The sequence below is a fragment of the Physella acuta genome, unplaced genomic scaffold, assembly GCF_028476545.2.
Source record: "Physella acuta isolate Inbredline_101_S28 unplaced genomic scaffold, ASM2847654v3 ptg000842l, whole genome shotgun sequence".
In the NCBI taxonomy this organism is placed as follows: domain Eukaryota; kingdom Metazoa; phylum Mollusca; class Gastropoda; family Physidae; genus Physella; species Physella acuta.
The window spans coordinates 45,996-71,782 of NW_026732359.1; the positions used below are offsets into that span (position 1 = coordinate 45,996).

The window sequence follows — 25,787 nt, forward strand, 5'->3', positions numbered from 1 at the left end:
GATTTTATTAAAAAAAAATATAATTTATTTAATTCTCGGGAAAGTGGGAATTTCCGATGTTTGTTTTCTTTTTAGTTTTAGAATCGCTTCATTACGTTTGTCATTGGAGAGAGAGCGAGAGATTTATTTTAAGAGTGACTTTATTGAAATAGGGATTTGTGCTTAAAGTAAATAAAAATTGTGAGTTATTTTGAGCTGTCCTGATAAAACGCCACAAACATTTTATTTTTTTATACCAGACCTAAGAACATGAAAGTAAAATAATCTTACCTTGTTAACGAATTAGGTTCGTCTTTATACTGACATTAACAAAAAATAATGTTTTATGTTATGAAATAAAAGCAATTGATTTTTTGTTAAGGTCATAAATATAGGTAATTTTTTTAGTTTGTGGCTTTGTAAAATATTGGGTTTTTTTTTTTCATTTTTGTTCTAGTTTTCGATTATTTTAAGCTATTTGTTTATTTATTTTCTTGTTTTAGATGGACTTAAAAAGCCATTTATCAATATTTTTTTTAAAATTTCGTTTAGATGGCCTTTGAAATTTATTTTCATGTGTTTCTCTTAAATGACCCTTCACATTATTTTTTATATGCATCACTCAGGCCTAACTCAACCACATCCTCCTTCTCTTGCAGGTCTAAGCAGCTAATTAAGGACGCGCTAATGAGCAACGAGTTCATCAAAGTTCTAGCCGTGACTCAGCTGAGGGAGGTCATCGACTGCATGTACGAGAAGAGGGTGGCCAAAAACTGTTACATCATCAAGGAGGGGGAGAGGGGGGAGCACATCTACGTCTGCGCAGGTGAGTCCCGTTTTTCACCAGCCGTCTGCTTTACGTCTTCTCCACTTCTGCTGCTGGTACACGGGAGTTGCTGCCCCTTAAAGTAGAGTGCGGCTGTACTTGTTGCGGGGAGTGTAACTTGATATGTTTACAGGACGTATTTTAAAACAAATGTATACAAAGTAAACTTGAATTTTAAAACGTTGTCTGCTATAATCGTGCATTATGCATATGTATACAAACAAGTAGATCTCATACGGAAATTGATATAAATGTAACAATGTAACTATGTTGTACGAGTCTAAATAAATAATTCACTCGATCAGCGAGTGTTACAAGTTTATAATAACCCTAATAAGATACACTCGATAAAAATTTGGAGTTGTATCTTCAACATATCTCTAATAAACACGTAGACCTTATGTACAAACTGTATCAAGTTTACTGATCTGATAACTGCTTTTGATTTTTTTGGTATAACCAAATATAAGTTGACAAATGTTTACTGTGTTCAAACTAAACAAGATGAACGCGATTTCTTTTTTAAAGTATTACAGTAAACTCGAAGCAGTTGATCATTATGGTGCTTGAGTTAGTTTAAGGCTATACGGGATGATCTTAAGAAATAGTGCTATAGCTGTGACGTGAACAGATCATGGGTCATATTGTGGTGTTAACAGCCAAATAATCCATTTGTCGTCAGTCATAAACAAATATGGAAAGGGCATACTAAAGCATAAAAACTACTGATTTGTGCATACCAGCGAGGTAATTTGAATGTTATAAGGCCGTAGTTGGGATTCAGCTATTAGGGAGCTATGTGTCGAAATCAATATATATATATATATATATATATATATATATATATATACATATATATATATATATATGTATATATATATATATATATATATGTATATATATGTATATATATATATATATATATATGTATATATATATATATATATATATATATATATATATGTATATATATGTATATATATATATATGTATATATATATATATATATATGTATATATATGTATATATATATATATATGTATATATATGTATATATATATATATATATATATATATATATATGTATATATATATATATATATATACATATATATATATATATATATATATATATATATATATATATATATATATATATATATATATATATATATATATATATATATATATACGTATATGTATATATATACATATATATATGCATATATGTATATATATACATATATATATACATATATATATATATATATATATGTATATATATGTATATATATATATGTATATATATACATATATATATATATATATATATATATATATATATATATATATATATATATATATATATATATATATATATATATATAGCCTTTATATCACTTATAGTTTTATCAAAAGTGGGTATCAAAATAATAATGTTGCTTTCGGGACAGTTTTTCAAAAAACTTTCCTAATATTTTAAAGGAAACAATTTATTATTTACTAAAAAAACAAACAACACCATCTGGTACCTGTCAGTGAATGGAACCACCTGCACCATCCTGCAGGTGCCCCACACCTTGCCAGGTATCAAAACAAACCTTCCCATAAACACTCGCCCCGCGAGAAAAACAAGGAAGTGACGTCAGGCGGATGTTCCAAAAAATATCAATCTAGATCCGAGCCGTAGATCTTTCGTCGTGAGCTATCTCTGCGTTTATTGAGTTTTCTTCGTCTAGCAGACGATCACATCCAGAGCGAGGCTGTGTCACGTGACCGACCGGATGCCAGTAGTTTTGACAAGTGACAGACAGGGGCAGATAATTTGAAGGCGTCTTCTGATCAGCAATGGCCGAGCTACAGAAAGTGTCGGCTTAGTTAGGTTGTAAATAAAAACTTCTTTAAAAATACGTGAATAACATTATTTTATCAGGATTTTTTGGTTGCGTATTACTGTATTACAGTTTGTTCGCAGTTTGCAGTGTTTCTTTCAGACTTTTTTCTCGCGGGGGCGGGGGGTGGTACAAACTCCGCTGGTTATTGTTTTTAAGTTTTGTTTTGTTTCGTTTTGTTGTGTTTTCTAGGCTTCGCTTTTCGTAAATTTGTTTCATAATAAATCATACATTTTTACTTTCTTTGAGTGTTAAATAAAACTCATAACAAACCAGTAATATCACGCCCCTCATTACATACACACCCCTCACACTCTAACTCCCACAACACCACATTCCAATAACATCATAACACACACACTGACGCTAAAATACACGACAACTCACACAATAAAACATCCTCTCACAACCCTAAAATTATCTTAACATCACCACACCACACTACACCACCTGACAATCAAAGTCCCCATGTGTAGGTATATCACACCTGTTCAACAGTCTCACCTATTTAGACACACCTACTTTGATTCTAGCACCTCTTCTTCACCTGACCTGCATCAACACCTACCTGTAAATCAATACCACGTGACACGTCCACTTCAGCACCCGATGTCCTTGATCACCCCCACCCCCACTCCCCCACACACCATACACACACACACACACACCGCCAACCTGGATCACCGATCCTCTTTGACCATGTACTCACGCCGAGCTGTAATCCCGACTCACACTCCCATAATGCCATCTCTCGCACGCGCAAGCATTCCACATTTTACACCTGGCTTGCACCGAGCTTTACCTGCATGTACGCAGGTGAAAACATTTGTTTATGTCCTCTCTTACACCGCTGTTACACTCTCTTAATCTCTCTTCCAGTAAAACAACAACCATGACACAAGGTGCAAGCGATTGTTGAGTTAAATTTCACTGTTAAATTTAGCTATATGAACCGTCGGTCTACGGGGCAAATTTTTGTTACCTCGGCATATGAAGGTATAGTGTGGTCAGTACTATGCACAGCTGACTAGACTTACTGTGTTAAAAAAAAAAAAAAACAACGAAAGTTACATTCCTGTCTTGTGTTAATTGTACACAGGTTTTACACTATATTTACGGTATACAAAAAAAAAAAAAAAAAAAAAAAACAACAAAAGTTGCAAACTATTGTTGTGTTATATAACTGGCTCAATATTGTTATTGTAAAAAGAAATAGCAACGAGATATTCCAGCGATTGTTGTGTTATAGTTGGACTGAAGGACCAAGTTACAAGCTATTGTAGTGTTATATTACACTGGTTCCAGATTGTTACTGTACAAAAAAGAACAACCAGAGATGCCATGTTATAGTTGGCTGAATGACCAAGTTACAAAATGTTGGATGTTACACTAGAGAGTTACACGTTAATCGAGCAATTTTGTTCTCGTCCATGATTAAATTTACAAGGAAATTGAGAATGTTTTTTTTTAATGAAGGCCTTCTGCGTTAACGCTTGTTAATGTCTTTAGGTTGTCGCTGTATCGTGGGTGGGGGGGGGGGGGGGTGTAGGGAGGGGCGGTTTGAGATGATGGTGCGTAAAGGGAATTGTGGGGGGGGGGGGGTGGGATACTATGGACTGAGGGGGTGCATTTTATATACGCATTTAAATCTAGTTAGTAACCATTTTAAGGTGGTATATCAGTCATTAAAAGTGGAAGAAATAAAGTGGTTATTCATAAAACGTTTGAGAGCGTATAAAGTGTCATCTAAAATGGCGTGTAGTGTTAGTACTCCGGGGCTGATGAAACAGATTTGCTGTTATTTAATGTAACTGACTATTCTTGATATTTTTTTTTGAGAAAGTGTTCTATCTACCAGACAAGTATTGGACTTATTTTAGCCTCCCTACCCCAGGAAAACTAAATATTAAGCTGGATATAGCAAGGTCGAGTTATCTAAGTTGGAAAGACATGCATTTGTGTTAGTTTTATATTAACGATCAATGCCCGTGAAATTTCTAAAATAATTTCAATATTTCTTTCATTTTACCCCCCTCCCAACTTTGGGTTACTTGGCTGTTGTGTCCGATCTTTTGTTTTTCTCGGTGTGTGATGTAACTGTGTTGTAAAACAAAGTTATCTCCCTTCAATTGTTTATCTCGGTGTGCGAGGTACCTGTTGTAAAACAAAGTTATCTCCCATCACTTGTTTATCTCGGTGTGCGATGTAACTCTGTTGTAAAACAAAGTTATCTCCCATCACATGTTTATCACGGTGTGATGTAACTCTGTTGTAAAACAAAGTTATCTCCCTTCACTTGTTTATCACGGTGTGATGTAACTCTGTTGTAAAACAAAGTTATCTCCCTTCACTTGTTTATCACAGTGTGCGATGTAACTGTGTTATAAAACAAAGTTATCTCCCTTACACTGATTGACAGGTTGATTGGGGCGCTGTAGGAAGATCGATCTATTGGCCAGTCGGCTGTCATAACCAGTTAGACACATCATTTGGTTTAGCCGTACCGCGTTCCACTGTGTTCGCTGCATCATTTTGTTTATATAGGGTTAGTGTTGTCCAACATTTATAATTTATTTGGTATGACACGATTGGCGACGGCTTTGCTAAAAAGTACATTTATACAACAGTTTTAATTTATATGCAGGATTTCAGCGAGGTTGAATATTGATTAATATACGTAACAAATATGGGGCGGCGTGGCCTAGCGTTAGAGAGCTTGACTGCTAACCCGAGAGTTCAAATCATTGGAACGTCCTTGAGTCCACCCAGCTCTGAAGGGTACCTATCTTACGACATGGAAACAAAGGCGGTTGGGCATAGTGCTGACACACTATCTCTTCATCTGCCGAGGTCATTGAAATCAAATGCTCTCTACGTAAGAAATACAGTAGATTACTAAAGCGGAGTTTCTGTTAGACTTAAAAGTTACATCTGAGAATTGTAATATTCGCTTTACTTTGTTGTCTGGCAAAACTTTCAATAGAAACAAACAAATGATTGTTGCACTCACACCCACTCACCAAGCTACCCTCATATATCATAGATATATAAATAAATGAAAATAAATATGTGTGTGGATGTGTGTGTATGTGTGTGTGTGTGTGTGTTTACTTGATCTCTCCTACCACGCACTCGGGTGTGAGGGTCATACATCATTGTATAGCCCAGATAACTGACCTCTGCGCACGCTTTCAAATGTGATCCCACCATCTACTCACCCCCCCCCCCCCCCACCCCGCCCTTATCCCCCGTTCCACCGGACACATATCACCCCTTTCTCATCACGTCTCCAAAAAAAAATCTCCTAACTTGTTATTTACTAGCAGAGCAACATGGGAGCGATGGGGTTAATATTTTATGGATGACAGCATAGCAGCAATGGGGTTAATATTTCCTGGAGGACAGCATGGGAGCTATAGGGTTAATATTTTATGGATGACAGCATAGCAGCGGTGGGGTTAATATTTCCTGGAGGACAGCATGGCAGTTATGGGGTTAATATTTCCTGTAGGAGAGCATGGGAGCGATAGGGTTAATATTTCCTGGAGAGATGGGGTTATTATGTCCTGGATAACAGCATAGGAGCTATAGGGTTAATATTTCCTGCAGGACAGCGTGGGAGCGAGGGGGTTAATATTTCACTAACACTTGCATGTGAACTAGCAACAGTACAAGCCCGTACCATCCCTTGCTGTGGGGATATCATCGATTTCTCCCCCACCCCCACCCCACCTCCACCCCTGCTACTGTTTCCCCACTGAAATGAGAGGGCGAGATATTCATCTTACACCGACACTTCAGACGGGATCCATCATAGCCGTCTGCTTAGTGTGTGGGTGGGTGTGTGGGGGTGAGTGTGTGGGTCAACCTTTTCTTTTCTCCGCGACAATTGTAAGTCTTCGACAAAGTAGTCTTGCTGTTTGACTGATCGCGATTATTCCAGAACCACCCGAATAGAGAAACCGATGTAAAATGTACAGAACTTACCAGAAAATCGGATTATACTGCCACTATGGGACCTATAACGCTGACAAGCAAATATTATTAAAAGAATAGGAAAAACCCTTTCATACTCGGGTTAATATCCGCTTTCACTTTCATTTTTCCCTCCTTCCTGGACATTGCCAGATTTTTTTTGTATTGATGACGGGGCGTAGAGGCATATCTGATAAAAGCCAGCCCTTCCCCATCATTGTTGCACAATAAAGATTGCCTTTTGTTGTATATAAAAAAAATGTTTGTTCAGTCGTCTCCCCTACATGAAATAATGGTTTCCCAATGCATGTATGATAGATACGGATTTCATCACTAATATTTGCATAGTTTGATAGAAGATATTAATGCGCAGATGTGTCTCTGTTGTAGAACGCTATGTGAGGAGGTTTAGTAACAAAATTAGAAGATTACAGGAAACATTTGCATGGAGACACGCGTTGCTTGAAATAGATGTGGTATGTCCTGGGTCACGGTGACTTCTTGACCATCACGTTGACTGTCACGTTTCTGTGACACTAGGTAGATGATAACCTGTCATGTAACATCCTGGCCTTATGACTTCCTGTCACGATGACTTCATGACTTCCTGACACGTTGACAACATGACTTCCTGACACGTTGACATCATGACTTCCTGTCACGTTGACTTCATGAGTTCCTGTCACGTTGGCCTTATGACTTCCTGTCACGATGACAACATGACTTCCTGACACGTTGACATCATGACTTCCTGTCACGTTGACTTCATGAGTTCCTGTCACGTTGGCCTTATGACTTCCTGTCACGATGACAACATGACTTCCTGACACGTTGACATCATGACTTCCTGTCACGTTGACTTCATGAGTTCCTGTCACGTTGGCCTTATGGCTTCCTGTCACGATGACAACATGACTTCCTGACACGTTGACATCATGACTTCCTGTCACGTTGACTTCATGAGTTCCTGTCACGTTGGCCTTATGACTTCCTGTCACGTTGGCATCATGACTTCCTGTCACGTTGACTTCATGAGTTCCTGTCACGTTGGCCTTATGACTTCCTGTCACGTTGGCATCATGACTTCCTGTCACGTTGACTTCATCAGTTCATTTTACGTTGGCTTTATGACTTCTTGTCACGTTAACTTCATGATTTCATCACGTTGACTTCGTCACTACTTGTCACGTTGACATCATGACTTTCTGTCCCATTGTCCTAATAATGTCCTGTCACGTTGAGTTCATGACATCCTGTCACGTTGATTTCATGACTTCGAGTCACGTTTCGTAATAATGTCCTTTCACGTTAATTTCATGACTTAGTCGTCTAATGAAATTGTATCTACTCTTTCATACCTGTTACTGTTATTAAATAAGCCTTACACTTCAGAGTTAAAGTAATATTTAATTTTTATTTCAGCTTTGTGTTTTGCTTTGAGTTTTGATTAAGTTCTAACTGGGGTTAGCGCTAGGTTTAGCAAGCTCAAGCGAACAAAACAATGTTACTTACAACCCCGCCCCCACACCCCCCCCCCCTCCCCCGTAAACACCATGTCTTGTTATTCTTCTGAACTATTTTCTACAATTACATTTTGCTTTGACCTTTCATAGCTGAACGTAAAAACTAGATTTGCATTTTTCAAAAAAAAAAATAAAAAAATAAAATAAAATCGAAAGACAATTTGGAAAATTTAAAAAACAAATATTCTATCCGCCCAGACGTTCCGCTAGAGTTCCAGGAGTACGGGCGTCACGTGATGTGGTAACACGTTAATACCATTTCAGTGTTGACTTTCAACGGCCAGCAAACGATAACGGTCTGGATGACGTCACGTCTTCCTCTTGTGTGACGTCACATACCAGCCCGTGGGCGCACTTTGAACACCATTTCCCCCCCCCACCCCCCAGTAAAACACGACACGTGCTAGCTCACGTACACCGTAGAATAAAGTGTGAAAAATTCGAGGAAGCCATCTTTGATTTCAACATGGCGGACTGGTTCCTTCCGTCATAGGCAGGAGAAGATAATTACAACGGTGATCGGGTCAGCTCTAATTGGCGAATTATTTATGCTGCAGTGGGTGCGACAAGTTAAGCTCTAGCTGTCATTTTTGTGGTGGTGTCTTCAATTGCTGTCATTTTCTAGTGGTGCTGTCTTCAATTGCTGTCATTTTCTTGTGTTGCTGTCATTTTCTGATTGTGTTGTCACCCACCGGTGTCATTTTCTTGAAGTGTTGTCTTTAGTAGTTGTCATTATCCATGTTGTTCACTTTCAGTTGTGTCTTCTTCAAATTGTGGAAACCTGAACGTGTCCAACCCAATAACTTCCACTTCAAATAGTGAACTATTCCTGTGTCGTCCACTTCAAATAGTGAACTATTCCTGTGTCGTCCACTTCAAATAGTGAACTATTCCTGTGTCGTCCACTTTAAATAGTGAACTATTCCTATGTTGTCCACTTCAAATAGTGAACTATTCCTGTGTCGTCCACTTCAAATAGTGAACTATTCCTGTGTCGTCCACTTTAAATAGTGAACTATTCCTATGTTGTCCACTTCAAATAGTGAACTATTCCTGTGTCGTCCACTTCAAATAGTGAACTATTCCTGTGTCGTCCACTTCAAATAGTGAACTATTCCTATGTTGTCCACTTCAAATAGTGAACTATTCCTGTGTCGTCCACTTTAAATAGTGAACTATTCCTATGTTGTCCACTTCAAATAGTGAACTATTCCTGTGTCGTCCACTTCAAATAGTGAACTATTCCTGTGTCGTCCACTTCAAATAGTGAACTATTACTGTGTCGTCCACTTCAAATAGTGAACTATTCCTGTGTCGTCCACTTCAAATAGTGAACTATTCCTATGTTGTCCATTTCAAATAGTGAACTATTCCTATGTTGTCCACTTCAAATAGTGAACTATTCCTGTGTCGTCCACTTCAAATAGTGAACTATTCCTGTGTCGTCCACTTCAAATAGTGAACTATTCCTATGTTGTCCACTTCAAATAGTGAACTATTCCTGTGTCGTCCACTTTAAATAGTGAACTATTCCTATGTTGTCCACTTCAAATAGTGAACTATTCCTGTGTCGTCCACTTCAAATAGTGAACTATTCCTGTGTCGTCCACTTCAAATAGTGAACTATTACTGTGTCGTCCACTTCAAATAGTGAACTATTCCTGTGTCGTCCACTTCAAATAGTGAACTATTCCTATGTTGTCCATTTAAAATAGTGAACTATTCCTATGTTGTCCACTTCAAAAAGTGAACTATTCCTATGCTGTCCACTTCAAATACTGAATATTCCTATGTAGCCCACTAATTAAAGTGGACTGTTCCCAATGTTGTCCAGTTCCAGAACAAACAAGATTGTTCTAGTATATCTACTGAGTAAAGTTCAGCTCACACAAAAAAGTCTTCTCTTTCTAAAATTCTCTCTATTGATCAAAACTTTAACATAACAAAAGTTTCGTGATTAAGTTTAGCGCTTCAGAAACTTTAAAGAAATCGTCCCTGCTGGAGGGGACGGCGTGGTCGAGTCGGTAAAGCTCATGGTTGCTAAACCGAAAAGTCTCGAGGTCGAACCCTCGGGCAGATGAGGCTCGTTAGCTGGGGACAGCCACTCTTCTAGGAGAGACAACTCCAGAATCAAACATCTGCTGCCTTGTAGTTTGTTCTTGGTTGGACAAAGGCTATGGAAGCAAATCCAAAAAGAAAAGCTGGCTGAAATCGGAGTCAATGGCCTCAATGGCGCATAACCAGTTGACACGTAACGCTTAATTGTGTTGAAGGCGTGGTCGAGTCGGCAAAAAGCTCATGGTTGAAATTCGAACAGTCTCGAGTTCAAAAACCCACTGGCAGATAAATCTCGATCCCCTTCAACACTAATAATTAAGAACGAAGAAGAAGAAGAAGATCATTCGCATGAGGTGAGCTGCACTATAATTATTAATCTTGATAAATAAATTTGCTAAATAAACGAAACAAAGTAGACTGCATTACAGTGTAGGTGAGATAGAGGACAGCTGTTACGTTGACCAGGGTATTGTTTTACTTTGTCTAATTAATTAATTACTTGATTGATGTTTAAACTTGTATTGGATTGTGATCCACTGGATACGAATGTCATCACTGTATCTTATTTATTTACAAGTTTATTCAAATATTAGAAAAATAATTCGTACAATTCAGCTGCTATGTTTCTCATTATAAACCCAGGTATTATTTTTATTTAGAACAGTTTGTACAATATTAACATATTAAACTTATTTGGATGTTTTTTATCAACATCAATACATCTCTTATTTATAAGCAGTAGCTTACAAGTTCACAGTATCCCGTTATATTCGGACTGTTCTGAATAGGTCATACGCAACAAATATAAGTTATATCCTTTTTTTTTACAACTGTTCATTTGTCATATATAACAGTATATTACATGTCATTGCTGTATTGAATAGAGCGGTAGTAAACAGCCCAAGTCTAAGTCGACCATTTCACTTAGCTGACAAGTAGATCAAACCAATCGAGTCCGATATTACGAACCTCACGAACCTATCGCGTCAGCGGATGACGAACCAGGCGAACCAATCGGCGTCGTCATTCAAGCGAGAGACGCGTCAATGTTGTCCACGCTCGAGTGAGCAGAGTTTAAGATGGCGCTGATTGCGTTAGCTGGAGCTGTGACTTCCTGTCAAGCGGCCCACAGAGGATGACGTATTTGTTTTGACAAACTGTGCATGGCATTGTACCTCGTACAGATATTTTTGGGCTTTCCCGATTTCTGCATTAGACGCGCCGTCAAAGTTAAGACATTGACGTCACTTCCGTTCAGTTAGGCGTATTGTGGATATAGATTTGGACCAATGGCGATCGTTAAAAATCAATCACTTCTCAGTGTGAGCTGAGACATCTGAATTAATTTATCAATAAGCTTGTCAAGGGAAAAGTGGTATTCAAAGCATGAATGTTGCGAGTGTATTTATCAAGAGGGGCGGAAGGGGGGAGATATGGTAGGCCGCTGAATTGGGTTTTTAAACGCAATTACGTAGTCGTAATAAATAAAAATTTGATGTGGAAGGTTTTTTTATGATTAAAAATGAAAACCATACCGCATATTTTCCATCCGAAGAAGTTATCAAATATTTAACATAAATGAAGAAAAATAAACTCATACAATATATTGTACAAAATCAGTAGCATGATATTCACATAATACAATCTATAGACATTATTTCATTTTACATGCGTAAACAACACTGTACACAATGATCTCTAAAGTCTGCTTTATGTAAACAATTTTTTAAATACATATCTCTAGAGTCTGCCTTATGTAAACAACCCTTTACATGATGATCTTTGAAGTCTGCTTTATGTAAACACAACTTTACACAATGATCCCTAAAGTATGCTTTATGTAAACAACGCTTTACTCAGATCTCTACAGGCTATTTATATGTAAACAACGCCACCGACCGCTAGTCGCTCACCCCTTGACCACTAGTTGACCAACCGTCAAACTGTTAACCCCTTTTTTTTCTCGATTACTTTTACTGGCATCAAAAGTACACAACAATCGAGGCGGGCTAGCAGACGTCAAATGGCAACGCCCTGGGCTCGGGTCTCCGTGTGGAACCTAAGCCGTTATTTTCATAATGTCCTCCCCTGATTTCTCATCAACTAACACATCTCACAGCCACCTAGTGCCCCTGCCATTAGGATGGGAAGCTAAGGGGACGATACTCGGAGGTAAGGGGACGATACTCTAAATAAAGGGATACTACTCTAAAACAAAGGGGCAATAGTTTTGGACAAATGAACAAATGGCGATGGTAAGTGGCTAAAGAGACATGTCTAAAGGAAATGGGGAAGATTGGGATATAAGGACAATGTTCTAAAACAATGAATAATATTATAGGACATTGGGAAATATTGAGACAAGGGACTTTACTGCTGCACAAGGGAAAATACTCCAAATGATAAGGGATGAAACTCTAAGACAAAAGGACAACACTTATAGACAAAGGGAGAAAATACGTGCGAGCTTATTGGCCCGTATTTAGGATGCACAGAATTAAAAAAAAAACGATATTAACGTTTTTTTGTATAATTCCCTATATTTAAATTGTAGAAAAATCATTTACGGTGTGCTTAGCTAAGTTACAGAAGTTGAGTTTGGAGCGAAGTCACTTTTAAAGGCTATACTCTGATTCTTAAATGTGTAACATTTGGTATTTATGTCGTAGCATTTGTACAACAAATATTTTAGTACCAACTTTGTCTTTTTAGGTTGTTGTTTTTTTTTTAATCTTTTCTAATTGTATTATATCCCATTCTTCAAAACACAAACAAATACGACGACAAACATAATTTTTTATTACTTTTTTAGAATAAAGAATTCTTGTAAGTTTTGAGAGCCACAGTCTCAATCTGGTGAATCCTGACAAGTCCAGAGTTTTCAAATTTCATTACGTATTTCCTGTTTTGGCTGAGAGCTGTCTCGTGAAAAAAAAATGTGTTAGTAGGAAGTAATGATAAAATATTATATAGGGGTTGTTAAGTCATGGTGTGTAGAGTACAAGGTTTATTGGGTGTGGTAGGAGGGTGGGGTGTTGTTGTTGAAAGGGTGGTGGAAGGGTGGGGGTGTTGTTGTGTATTAGGTGTGGTGGAAGGGTGGAGGTGTTGTTGTTGAGAGGGTGATGGAAGGGTGGGGGTGTTGTTGTTGAAAGGGTGATGGAAGGGTGAGGGTGTTGTTGTTGAGTGTGTGGGTGAGTGATGGAAGGGTGAGGGTGTTGTTGTTGAGTGTGTGGGTGGGTGATGGAAGGGTGGGGGTGTTGTTGTTGAGTGTGTGGTGGAAGGGTGGGGGTGCTGTTGTGTATTAGGTGTGGTGGAAGGGTGGAGGTGTTGTTGTTGAGTGTGTGGGTGGGTGATGGAAGGGTGGGGGTGTTGTTGTTGAGAAGATGGTGAAAGGGTGGGGCTGTGTATTGGGATCGGTGGAAGGGTGAGGCGCTGTTGAGAGGGTGGTGGATAGCACAAATGAACTGGGGATGAAACTGAAGTGTTGAACTCGAAATGTCAAAATACTTGTGTGGATTTTGTAGCAAAACAATACAGAAAAAAAATTCACATTATTTCTTGTATGTTAAAGCTAATACTGTCACACCGAGAGAAAAAAAAATTGTGATGGTAAATCCCTAACGCAAGTACTGAACTTAAAAAGTATTACTATATAAATCCTCTAAACCAGTTTAAAAGACAAAGAGAGATGAAAAACGTGTGATGGTAAATCCCTAGCGCGAGAACTGAACTTTAAATTTATTCATTTCTGAACCCACTGAAACAGATAAGCCTTTAAATAAATGCTTCTTTGTGTAGTGTATAACTTTGTAAACATTTTATACTGCCAGCTCGCTACATAATCGATGAGCAGTGAGGTGGGCTGTGAAACCATACAATTATATTTTCCTTTAGGTTTACACTGACTGGAAGATTTGACCCGTGTCTTGGCACCTACATAACAATGGTACCATGACGTCTAATGAAGTTTATGGCGATTACACTTTTAAAGTCTAAAAGAAAATTTGTAACGATGCTAGAAATTTTTTTGATTGAAGAAAAAACGATTTTGAATTTTTTGTAAAATCTCGGTATAAATCACCACATACAAAACTACATGAATTATCTTATGAGATGCATTTTAAATTGTCTTAAAATAGCTTAAAAACCATAATTTGAATCGATATATAAATCTTCGTACGATTCGCCTTATTAATCGCTATTTAAATAAACACATGAATCGTCATAGAAATAAACATATTAATCGCCATATAGACAACCATATGAATCGCCATACGTATCATTCAAATGAAGACAAATCTAGCAGTTCTTGGCTCCGGACTGGTTCGCCCGTACATCATGAGTCACTGGCTCATCGACCAGTTCATGTTTTGTTTGTGTACTCCAATGTTATTCTTACCACCATGTACACTTAGAAGTCTAAACGTTTGCTAACCAGACCTACGGGGTCAAATAATTTACAAACAGTCAACAAAGAAAGGAAAATTTTTAAGTTCAGGATATAGGGACAAGTAGTTATAATAATATGAACAAGTAGTTATAATAATATGAACAAGTAGTTATTATAATTTAAACAAGTAGATATTATAATTTGTGTCCTTACTTGAGTTCTAATAGGCGTGATTGGGACAAACGTTTTGCACCTCCTCAAGTTTTGAAACTATTCCTGTACAAGTATGCTGGGTGCAATAGAGATAGGGTCCCAAAGATAGAGTCCCAAAGATAGGGTCCCAGATATAGGGTCGCAGAGATATGGTCCCATATATAGGGTCCCAGAGATAGGATCTCAGAGACAGTGTACCAGATATGGGGTCCCATATATAGGGTCCCAGAGATTCCCAGATATAGAATCCCTGAGACAGGATCCCAATCATGTCCAAGATATAGGGTCCCAGATAAAGGGTCCCAGATATAGGGTCCCAGATATAGTCCCTGAGATAGGATTCCAATAATGTCCCAGATATAGGGTCCCAGATATAGGGTCCCAGATATAGTCCCTGAGATAGGATTCCAATAATGTCCAAGATATAGGGTCCCAGATATAGGGTCCCAGATATAGTCCCTGAGATAGGATTCAAATAAAATCCAAGATATAGGGTCCCAGATATAGGGTCCCAGATATAGTCCCTGAGATAGGATTCAAATAATGTCCAAGATATAGGGTCCCAGATATAGAGTCCCAGATATAGGCTCCTAGAGAGGGTCCACCAGTGACGGACCTATAATTAGGACAGGCCGCGATAAAAGACACTTCCCTACAAGGGTAACGACCCGTAAAACACGTGATGATGATTTCAACCAATCAGATGCACGCCTGTGATTTGCGGATTCCCATCCACGTCGCCAGCAAGATCTGGTCAAGCCGTCAACGTTCGCCGCCGTAGCCGGCAAAAGATTGCCGGTTGATCTCAGTCTCCGGCTCCCGGCTTCCTCAAGCCTATTTACAATTCAGATTCTTTGGGTACGAGATTTAAAATTAACCAGAAGGGCTGTACGCGGTGACCCCGGAAGCGACGTCCGCCCATTTAAGGGCTTTGGGGCTATCTATTCAAAAAAACATTATTTCGTTAGCCCTTTACATTAAAGAGGTTTTTTTTAAAAGAAAATGTAACCTTACAGTCCAATGTCTACTTAACATTGGCTTCGTTTGTAGACTCAATGTAATGCAAATCGTGGATATTGATTTCAGTCCTAGCAGTAGGAAAAGGTTTACCAGCACAAAGTGGCCAGAGAAATTGAAGCCGCGTTTTTCGATAATTTAATTCTGGCTGGCTTGCCATTTTGGTTTAGCATACATAATACGCTTGATTTCCTGTTGTGGCTCTTCGCTAGATCAATTTGAAAGGAGTTCTGAAAAGATTTTTTTTTTAAAGTTTAAAATCAATACCGGAAGCTGAAATGTCACGTGGTTTGATTAAAGTTTAAAAAATCGATCGGATGTTATGTGCCCTGGCAAACGCCCGATTACACCTGTATCACGTGATCAGAAGCCTGCAAATGACCGGAAGTTAACCCTGGTCTGGGTTTGAGGTCACTCACAGTTAGTGATCTTCGATGGGACGTCGAGTCTAGAGTGTGAGTGTAGGGGGGGTGGGGTGGTGGTGGGGGTGGGGATGTAGATCTTCGATGGGAAGTACGTAGAGTCTAGAGTGTGAGTAGGGAGGGGTGGTGATGGGGTGGGGGATGTAGATCTTCGATGGGAAGTACGTCGAGTCTAGAGTGTGAGTGGGGAGGGGGTGGGGGGGTGGGGATGTAGATCTTCGATGGGACGTAGAGTCTGTGAGTGTAGGGGGGGGGGTAGGGGGTGGGGGTGGGGATGTAGATCTTCGATGGGACGTCGAGTCTAGAGTGTGAGTAGGGAGGGTGGGGGTGTAGATCTTCGATGGGACGTAGAGTCTAGAGTGTGAGTGTAGGAGGGGTAGGGTGGGGGTGATGGGGATGTACAATATGAATGTGCGATGGGTGGGGGTGAGTGTCAGGGGGCGGGGGGCCTGACCACAGCCAATCATCGAAGTGTTGAGTTGATTGGTTCACTGCTTGTAGAAGAGTGGGGAGTAGACGCATGATGGGGGGGGGGGAGCGTGGGGTTAGAATGAGAAGGTAGATGTTGATACCTCCCATGGTAATCTCGACTGATGTAAGTGAAATGTTACCGGCATGATAATTCACTTGAGCTCTGTCTCGCTTCATGCACCCGCGCCTTCTCCCACCAAACCTGTCTTCTTCCAGTTTATTCTGTCCATCCTTCATTCAATCTACGGTACGGAACAATAACACACGTTTTGGCCGTATACAGTTCCTGACAGTGCTGGTTCGTCGTCATGGTAACCGTATACAGTGAAATATTATTTTTCCGTTAAAGCCATTCGCTTCGTTTTTTTTCCATCTCTTTTCAGTGGACGCATTTCGAAACTTAGAATGCACAAAGTCGTGCTTCGAGTATCGAACTCTGATGAGTTCATATAATAACAGCACGCCTTTTCGCTCGAACACCCAGCATATCAGAAATGGTATTCGTTTCGATACAGTTTACCTGATATTGTCGTGTTCTTATGTATCCATGAAAGAAATATTTACAAACTCTATTCGGAATTTTGTTAAATAAAAAAAAGTTAATTAAAAGTATTTACACCCTTATTTAAGTGCAAATTAATTAAATTAAAGAAATAAAAAAATCCCAACTGCATTCCTTTCTCTTAACTAATTACTTCGTGGAGTTATCTAACTTGCTGAGTAAAAAAAATCTTCTGCCCAGTAAATCACGCATTATGCGTGGGCATATCTTAATTAAGGTTTAATTACTTAAACTCGCCTGACCTTGACCGCTGTGCACTCTGGTGTTAATATTTTAACTCTCGCCATTACAGGCATGTGTTTTCTCATCTCGGCACCATACGGGACATGACGCAGTCAGGCTATGACGTAGACAGGCGCTGACGTAATTAGCCTACCACGTGGTTTGCTCATTTACACCCAAGTCTGAAAATAATCACCCCCTCCCTCCCCTCGTGTCTTTAAAACCCTATAACCTGCTCTATTATTAGACTTCCCCCCCCTCCGATCCCAAGTGCCCTTAATCAACCTGACGACTTCCTGTCTGACTTTGTCGCAATCCGATTGGTCCGTTCTTCTGAGCCAACCCTACATAAAACAGGATGGGGGGGGGGAGGGGGTGAACAGAAGAGCTGATGCTTCAAGCTTCTTACCGCTGTCGTCTGCTAGGAGCTGGCACCAGTAAGCTGCGGCGTTGAGACAGATAAGCTGACGAGACTGACACAGGGGTCTTGTGTGACACGCTTAAGCTCAGAGCTTATATGCAGTGAATGTAGAGTTTGACATAAATACGATAAGAGCTTACATAATTTTAGTGTAGTGTTTGGTAAACTTAAGCTCAGAGCTTATATGCAGTGAATTTAGAGTTTGACATCAATGCGATCGGAGCTTACATAATTTTAGTGCAGTGTTTGGTAAACTTAAGCTCAGAGCATATATGCAGTGAATTTAGAGTTTGACATAAATACGCTCGGAACTTACATAATTTAAAGTCGTGTTGGGTACCCTTAACTTTAGAGTTTAAAGCTTATATAGGCATTAAATGTAGAGTCTGACATACGTTAACTGTTGTGTTTGACACATACATTTATAGCTTACATACTTTAATGTAGTGTTTACATACATAAATTGTTATATTCGACACACATTAGCAACTGAGCTTGAAGCTATAAATCTCATTTTAAACAAAGACAAAAACAATAGGCCTAGGAGAAATAGTTTAACTCACTTAAGCTCAGAACTTACATACGTAAAATGTAAAATGGGACACAAATTTGACCGCACTAGAGCGGTTTACCAGACACACACACACACACATGCACACACAGAAAAAAACACACACACACAAACACACAGAGTTTTACATATGAAGTAATGTTTATATCCAGACACACTTTAATTTAAGATTGGACGCCCGTACACTCAATGCTACACACGCGACATCTGCAACACATCTCCTCATCTACCTGGTACTTACAACACAGTTGACGTGTGTAAACTACGACAGTTGACCTACACACACTTACTTGTAAAACACGTCACAATCTCCAGTTTAAAAAAAAATTAGCGCGTAGGTTATTATTTTGTAATGATTGGAGAAAATGTCCACGGGACAAATTTCGCTGACCAAGTTAATCCGATGGGGTAGGTTAATAAGATTTTAACATGATGGGGTGGGCTAATAAGATTTTAACATGATGGGGTGGGCTGATAAGATTTTAACATGATGGGGTGGGCTGATAAGATTTTAACATGATGGGGTGGGCTGATAAGATTTAAATCCCATGGGTTGGATTAATATCATTTGTAGCCCGATTGGGTCTGCTTATAGTATTTTAACGACGGGTTGGGCTAATAATATTTTAACTTCGTAGGTTTGGGCTAATACTATTTTAACTTAATGGGGTGGCAGAGGCGTAGCGACCCTTCCCGGCGCCCGGGTACAAACTTTCGATTTGCACCCCCCTCTCAAACTTTCGATTTGCACCACCCTCAAACTTAAAATTTGTTTTTTTCCAACCCATTTTGGCGCCCCCTATGGTCGGCGCCCTAAGACATATGTCACCCCCCCGCCCTCGCTACGCCTCTGTGGGTGGGCTAATAATATTATAACTTAATGAATTAGGCTAGTAATATTTTAACCCAATGAGGTGGGCTAATTATATTTTAACCCAATGGCGCCGGCTAATAACAAAAAAAAAAAAAACCACAAAATAAAACGAGCACCAGATTCTAGCTGCTGGCTAGCCCTCATTAAGTGAGAAAACACCAGTCAGGCCAGCCAACATTGCCCGTGGCACCTTGTTAAAGACGGGATGGCTATCGGTCTATCAATTAGCCGTTAATCACGGCGGCCCGGGGGTGGGGGGGGGGGGGGGTCTGACTATCAACTTGTATCGAAAATTTGAAAAAAAAACCCATCTGAATTATAGCTGTCTCTATTATCAAAATAAATTCACTCGGCTAAACAAGGAAATAGTGACTGAAAATGAGATTTTGAAATTTAAAACGATGTTAACATTTTTAACGATGGTTTGATTGTTATGTTATTTCTTTGGGATATTTCCCTCTGTTTTGGTGTTAGTAACGTTGCTTTTATGTGTTTGTACTGTAATAGCCTTAGTCCCGAATCACGCCTTCAGATATTGTTGTGTTGTTTTGTTTATCTCTTAGACGAAAGGTTATGGGGAGAAACGTGTGTGAGGTGTCTTGTGGGGGTGGGGGTGTGGGGGGGGGTGTGTGGAGACGGGTGTGTAAAACGATAACGGATCTGCTGGGCATAGATGTAGTGTTTATCTTCATTAGGTGCCTACAGTCTACAGTGTGTACGCTTAGACATTTTTATTATGGCGTCATATACATGTGGGTTGGGGGGGGGGTTGGAAAGGGGGAGCTTTGGTTTTCATATGTTTATGTCAATGTACTAAGGAAATATTAGTTTTAAGGAATGTGACTCGGCATGCTTTTTCTAGTTTTATATGACCAAAATGACGTTAAGATTGCTAATTGACGTGTTTATTACGTTGTTTATGGAGAGGGGGTGTGACTGGACTTGACGTTTATGACATTAGGGGAATAACAAAACGTGACTTTATTTATGGACGTCAGCTTGACATTGTCGGCAACATGTTGGTGACACTTGTTGACACTGTCTACAACTTGTCAACGTGCATACAGCACATACAGCACATACAGCACATACAGCACATACAGCACATACAGCACATACAGCACATACAGCACATACAGCACATATAGTACATATAGCACACATAGCACATACAGTACATACAGCACGTACAGTACATACAACATATATAGCACACACAGCACATATAGCACATACAGCAATTAAAACACATACTGCACATACTACACACATAGCACATACTGCACATACAGCATATACAGCACATAAAGCACATAAAGCATATATAACCCCTAACCACACCGAAATTAAATCGTGAAAAAAAAACTTTCAAGAAATGAAAAAAAAAACGTGTTTCATTCTAACATCTTGACGATATTAAATTCTTCCCTTTCTCTCAATTTCTTTCTTTTCCTTCGACCTTCAATATTTATCCCTCTTCACCCCTCCACTCTCTCCCTCTCTCTATCGCTTCAAGACGGTTTAGTAAGACGAGTTTGATGTCTAGGGGTGAGGCGAGGCCTGCCCGTGTCCTCCCAACATTATCCGATTAAAGACGCTCAACTTATGAACTTTACGTCTCTTGGATTCGAGGAAAGGAAAGAAAAAATATTTAAAATGTGAAAGACGAAAGTTTATAGTTGTAAATGGCCTATGTTAGGGGCACATTGTATACAATAAAACATTTACATAGGAGGTGTTTTCGTTGAGTCTTATAACAAGAGGAGTAGCCTACACAAGGGGGTTCTACATTGTATATAGTAGCAACAGTGCAATGATTTACGCGATGTATTGTTAGCATGGTCTATGGTTGACGTTTTGATGTAGAAAATAAAGAGAAAAAGTCAAATTACAGACTCATGCAAATTTTTCAAAAGCTTACAATAAATATCATTAAAAATCAAGACATCACGTTAACATTCATAAAGATGATACTACTTTGACTATTTTATTGAGTAGCTTACATATATTGTTAATGAACACACACTAATTAAGTGCACAAAATCAAACGTATATGCCTACAAATTTACTATAATCGCTATTACCAATAGCATACAAATATTAAGTGTTCAAATATGACAATAGTAAAGAACAAAAAACAAATTAAAAAAACAAATTTGAAAAAATTATATTAAAAAAAAGAACTATACAGTCGCGTATGGTCGAGGCTCATATTAAAACAGAGTTTGTGTTTTTAACCTAACAGAATTAAACAGAAAGTTTTTGTTTGCTTTGATGAAACCACTGGGTATCTAAGAGGATAAAGTAGCTTAAGCTACAATAAGTAACTATTCTTTGAGGAACTGTGTTGTAAACACAGCTTCTGCCGAGGGAACTTTGACCAAGTTAAAAAGGGAACATTTCAAATAAATCGCACGCAACATGGACATTTGTTTGAGTGCTAAAAATCTTTGCATCAACGAAAACTGTATTAATTGGTTTTTACAATTTTTTTTTTTTTTGTAAAGTTTAAACATTGCGGGAATCTTAGCGAGTTTTGAAGTGTTTGTTCTCATTTCTTGAAATAAAAAGTGTAAAAAACGTTTTTAAAAACTTGATTCCGTCCTTGACATTGATCAATACAGCAGGTAGCTTTACACAATTTCGAAAATTCTGTCAGCTTTCTAGCTCTGGCTATTAACACGGACAAAAATTGAGCAAGCGGCTATCCGCACGGCAAATATATGATTATATGAGTGCACCGCTATTTTCACTATAAATTTCAACATCCTAGCTATCTACAAGTATATGAGTTTTCCGGCTATTACACGGCGGATTTAGCATTTACACGACTAATATAAGAGTACTCCGCTATCTACACGACAAACACATGAGTTTTTGGGTTATCTACACGGCTGATATAGCATCGACGCGACAAATATAAGAGTGCCTCGTTATTTACACAACGCAAAAATAAGTGCTTCGGCTATCTACACGGCTGATTTAGCATCTACACGACACATCCGAGTGCTAAGGCTATTTACACGCCTAATATATGAGTGCTCCGATATCTACACGCCAAATATATGAGTGCTCCGGCTATTTACACGCCAAATATATGAGTGCTCCGTCTATCTACACGACTAATACATGAGTGCTCCGGCTATTTACCCGCCAAATATAGCATCGCACCGGCTATCGACGCAACAAATATATGAGTGCTCCGGCTATCTACACGGCTGATGTATCAGCAGCATGGTTGCCTTCACAATTCAATCAATGCTCTGGTCTATAATCTCTTGTTTATTGGCTCCATCGCGGGCCTGATAGCAGGTCATACATTCTCAGAAAATAACGGGTGTTTTTCCCGTCCGTCGGGGCTGGTCTGTCTACCCTGTCGTCTCAGCTTTAACTGGGGTTCGCCGTATACATCACCAAACTACGATGCTGTTGAACGTTATGTAGATGACACTACTGCGCTGGTATGGAACATGACGTCATGTACATCACAAATGACGTCATGTCTACGTCATTTCCCCCCATGGATCTCAAAATGAACAGTGTTTCTTCCAGGCTTCTCTTGGGGGAGGGGGGAATTATATAGAAAATATATACTTTTAACATTGTCCGCCACCGCCACCCCCACCCACCTCCACCCCTGGAGAAAAAATTCTGGAAGAAACACTGAAAGTGAAATACCTGATTACATACATAGATAACACCCCCCCCCCCCCATCATTATGCCTCCCTCACACCAGTCCCACACAACTCCACATCACCCCAACATTATTCTTAGACTCAACCTAATATCACCCTATATTCCAACACCCCTACATAATCCTAAGAATCTCCATTACACCACCCCATATACCACCCTTAAACTACTGGCTATATCTTTCTCCATGTAGCCAAGACTGTCGTTGGGAATGTAGCTATGAAAGCCAACCGAGGCGATGAGGGGTCCCCCAGTAATAAAGTTTTATGTCTGCTGGTACGGCACATCTACATTTATCGTGTGGGTGAAATCAATAGAGCGGTCATCTCGTCTTTATGACGGGAGCCACACTTAAACATAGAGAGGGGTTATTGGCTTACAGGGGTTCTTACTTACCTACAGGCGGGGGTTGTAGATATGGTAAACGAAAAAAAAGTAACAGGAAAAAAAAACACAGAAAAAAGTCAGTTTTTGCTAGGAAAAAAAGTCACGGAAAAAAAGTCACAATGGAAAAATTTTATCGGAAAAAAGTCACAGAAATAAAGTCACAGAAAAAAAGTCACACAAATCTTTTTAGAAATCTTTTGATTTATTTGTTAAGAATTGTAAAATTGTGTATGTTATTTTTGTGGGTTGTGTTTTTTGATAGCATAAATTATTTATAGACGTTAAAAGTATTATGGTTTATAAAAATTGTAAGTAAAAATACTCTAAGATAATTTACACAACAATCTTAACTTTTGTTACGTATTTAGTTACATACGCGGTAGAAAAGTTAACTATAAAAGAAATTTAGGCACAATATTGTGTTTTGCATAGGTTTTACCGTAGGCTATTCTATGGTCGGCCTCTCCTCAGTCGGCATTGTCCGAACATACTTTGTGTTGTTGACGTTTTGTGTCAATCACAGCCTTTGAACCTTGTCGGCTCTCTGTTTTGATCCTAAGTTTTGTTATGTAATGAGCGTGATAAATGTGGGCAGTAAAGGTGGTTGAACTAAGCATGACTATTGTTGCGATGAGTTGAGGGCAGTAATTCAGATGACCTTACCATTTCACGGTAATTTAATTTAAAAAAAAAACACGATGAAAACCGTGGACATTCTATTAAATGCTATAAATATTATGTTTAACATAATTACAATCTACATAATTCATACTAAATATTTTTAGATGAATTATAAAAATTACTATACGTATACAACCTACACATATTACATTACATTTAATTAATCTTAAGTTAATTTGCACTCTCTGAATATTTAATACATAAAAGTATTAACAAATCCCATGCAAAAATATATTTGTGACTTTTTTTCCTGTGACTTTTTTTCCTGTGACTTTTTTTCCTGTGACTTTTTTTCTGTGTTTTTTTTCCTGTGTTTTTTTTTCCTGTGACTTTTTTTCCTACAATCGTAGATATACAGGGGGTCTTACTTAACTACACACTGGGGTTGTAGGTATAGAAGGTTTCCCAGTTAACTACAAAGTGTGGTTGTAGGTATATAGGGGTGCTTACTTTACTACAGACTGGGGTTGTAGGTATAGAAGGTTTCCCAGTTAACTACAGATTGGGGTTGTAGATATACAGGGGTTGTCAGTTAACTACAGACTGGGGTTGTAGGTATATAGTGATGGAGATAAAGAGTTTATTTCTCCATTAATCCCCACGAATCGCTTGAAGCTGCAGACATGTTGGTGTACAAGGGTGTTCATGTAACTACAGCAGAGGTCAATGACATATAGAAGTTATCATTGCATACACACCAACGTATTTTGTCGACTTCGGTGCATCAAAGCATCTAGTTTTGTTGTGTGGTGGGAAGGGGGGGGGGTGCAGTTCGGTCTGTTGACGACCCACGGTCTCAAGCCTCTGGGTCACAAGCGTGGGTTCTACCGTCGACCACCCGTCACTCCAGTCAATAAGTGATCTATCTGTATGTGATTTCAAACAATTCCAACGGAAAGACATCCACTATCTACCAGTTTCGTTTTAAACAGGTTAAGTGAACGATCAGCATTGAAGCTCACACATTTAGAACCCTTGTCTGGCTTAAGAAATGTGTACCATCTGAATTAGATAGATCAGTGTGGCGGAACCGAATTTAGCATTACAGTTACTTTTATATCAATACAGAGAGAGTATAATAAGTTAGGCCGTAGTGAGTTAAAGGAACTAGCACGAAGCCTCAACCGTTAACACGAATTATTACATTTTACATTACTTACCACCCCCCCCCATCCCCACCACCACTTTATCAGTCAGTGAGCACTATTTGGCTATTTTGAGGGGTGCTGGATGTTTTCCCAAATGTCAACTATCTGAACTGCGTTTGACAGGGGAATAAAACATAAAAAAAAAAACAACCAAGGCTTCTAATTTAATGAATCTAAAATTGAAAGTGGCTTAGCATTTCAAAAATAAATACGCATTGACATTTCTTTTTTAAATTCAATTTTCATGTATTTAAATATAAGTGCACATAAAAGGTAACTGTAAAACCTTATTTAGATCAATAAATATTGATTTTAGTGTGTTGTTTCATTTAAACAACAGCACTGCAGTTTGTTTATATTTATATTTATTTTAAGATTTGCACTGTTATTTTAAAAACTAATTATAATTTTGTTTCGGCTGTTAGGATTTGTGGCATGCCTACAATTGAGAAACATTTACA

At 38.7% G+C, this 25,787-nt stretch overlaps 1 protein-coding gene across 4 annotated transcripts in view; it reads left to right on the plus strand.

The window, feature by feature from the left end:
• The window catches only part of LOC131951980 (cGMP-dependent protein kinase 1), a gene marked incomplete at its 5' end in the record, with an annotated part of 127,062 nt that overhangs the window by 36,765 nt on the left and 64,510 nt on the right, over positions 1-25,787 (plus strand). For all 4 annotated transcript variants that reach the window (XM_059314452.1, XM_059314450.1, XM_059314451.1 and 1 more), the window contains 1 exon segment: positions 639-805. In XM_059314452.1, the coding sequence (XP_059170435.1) occupies positions 639-805 (167 nt within the window).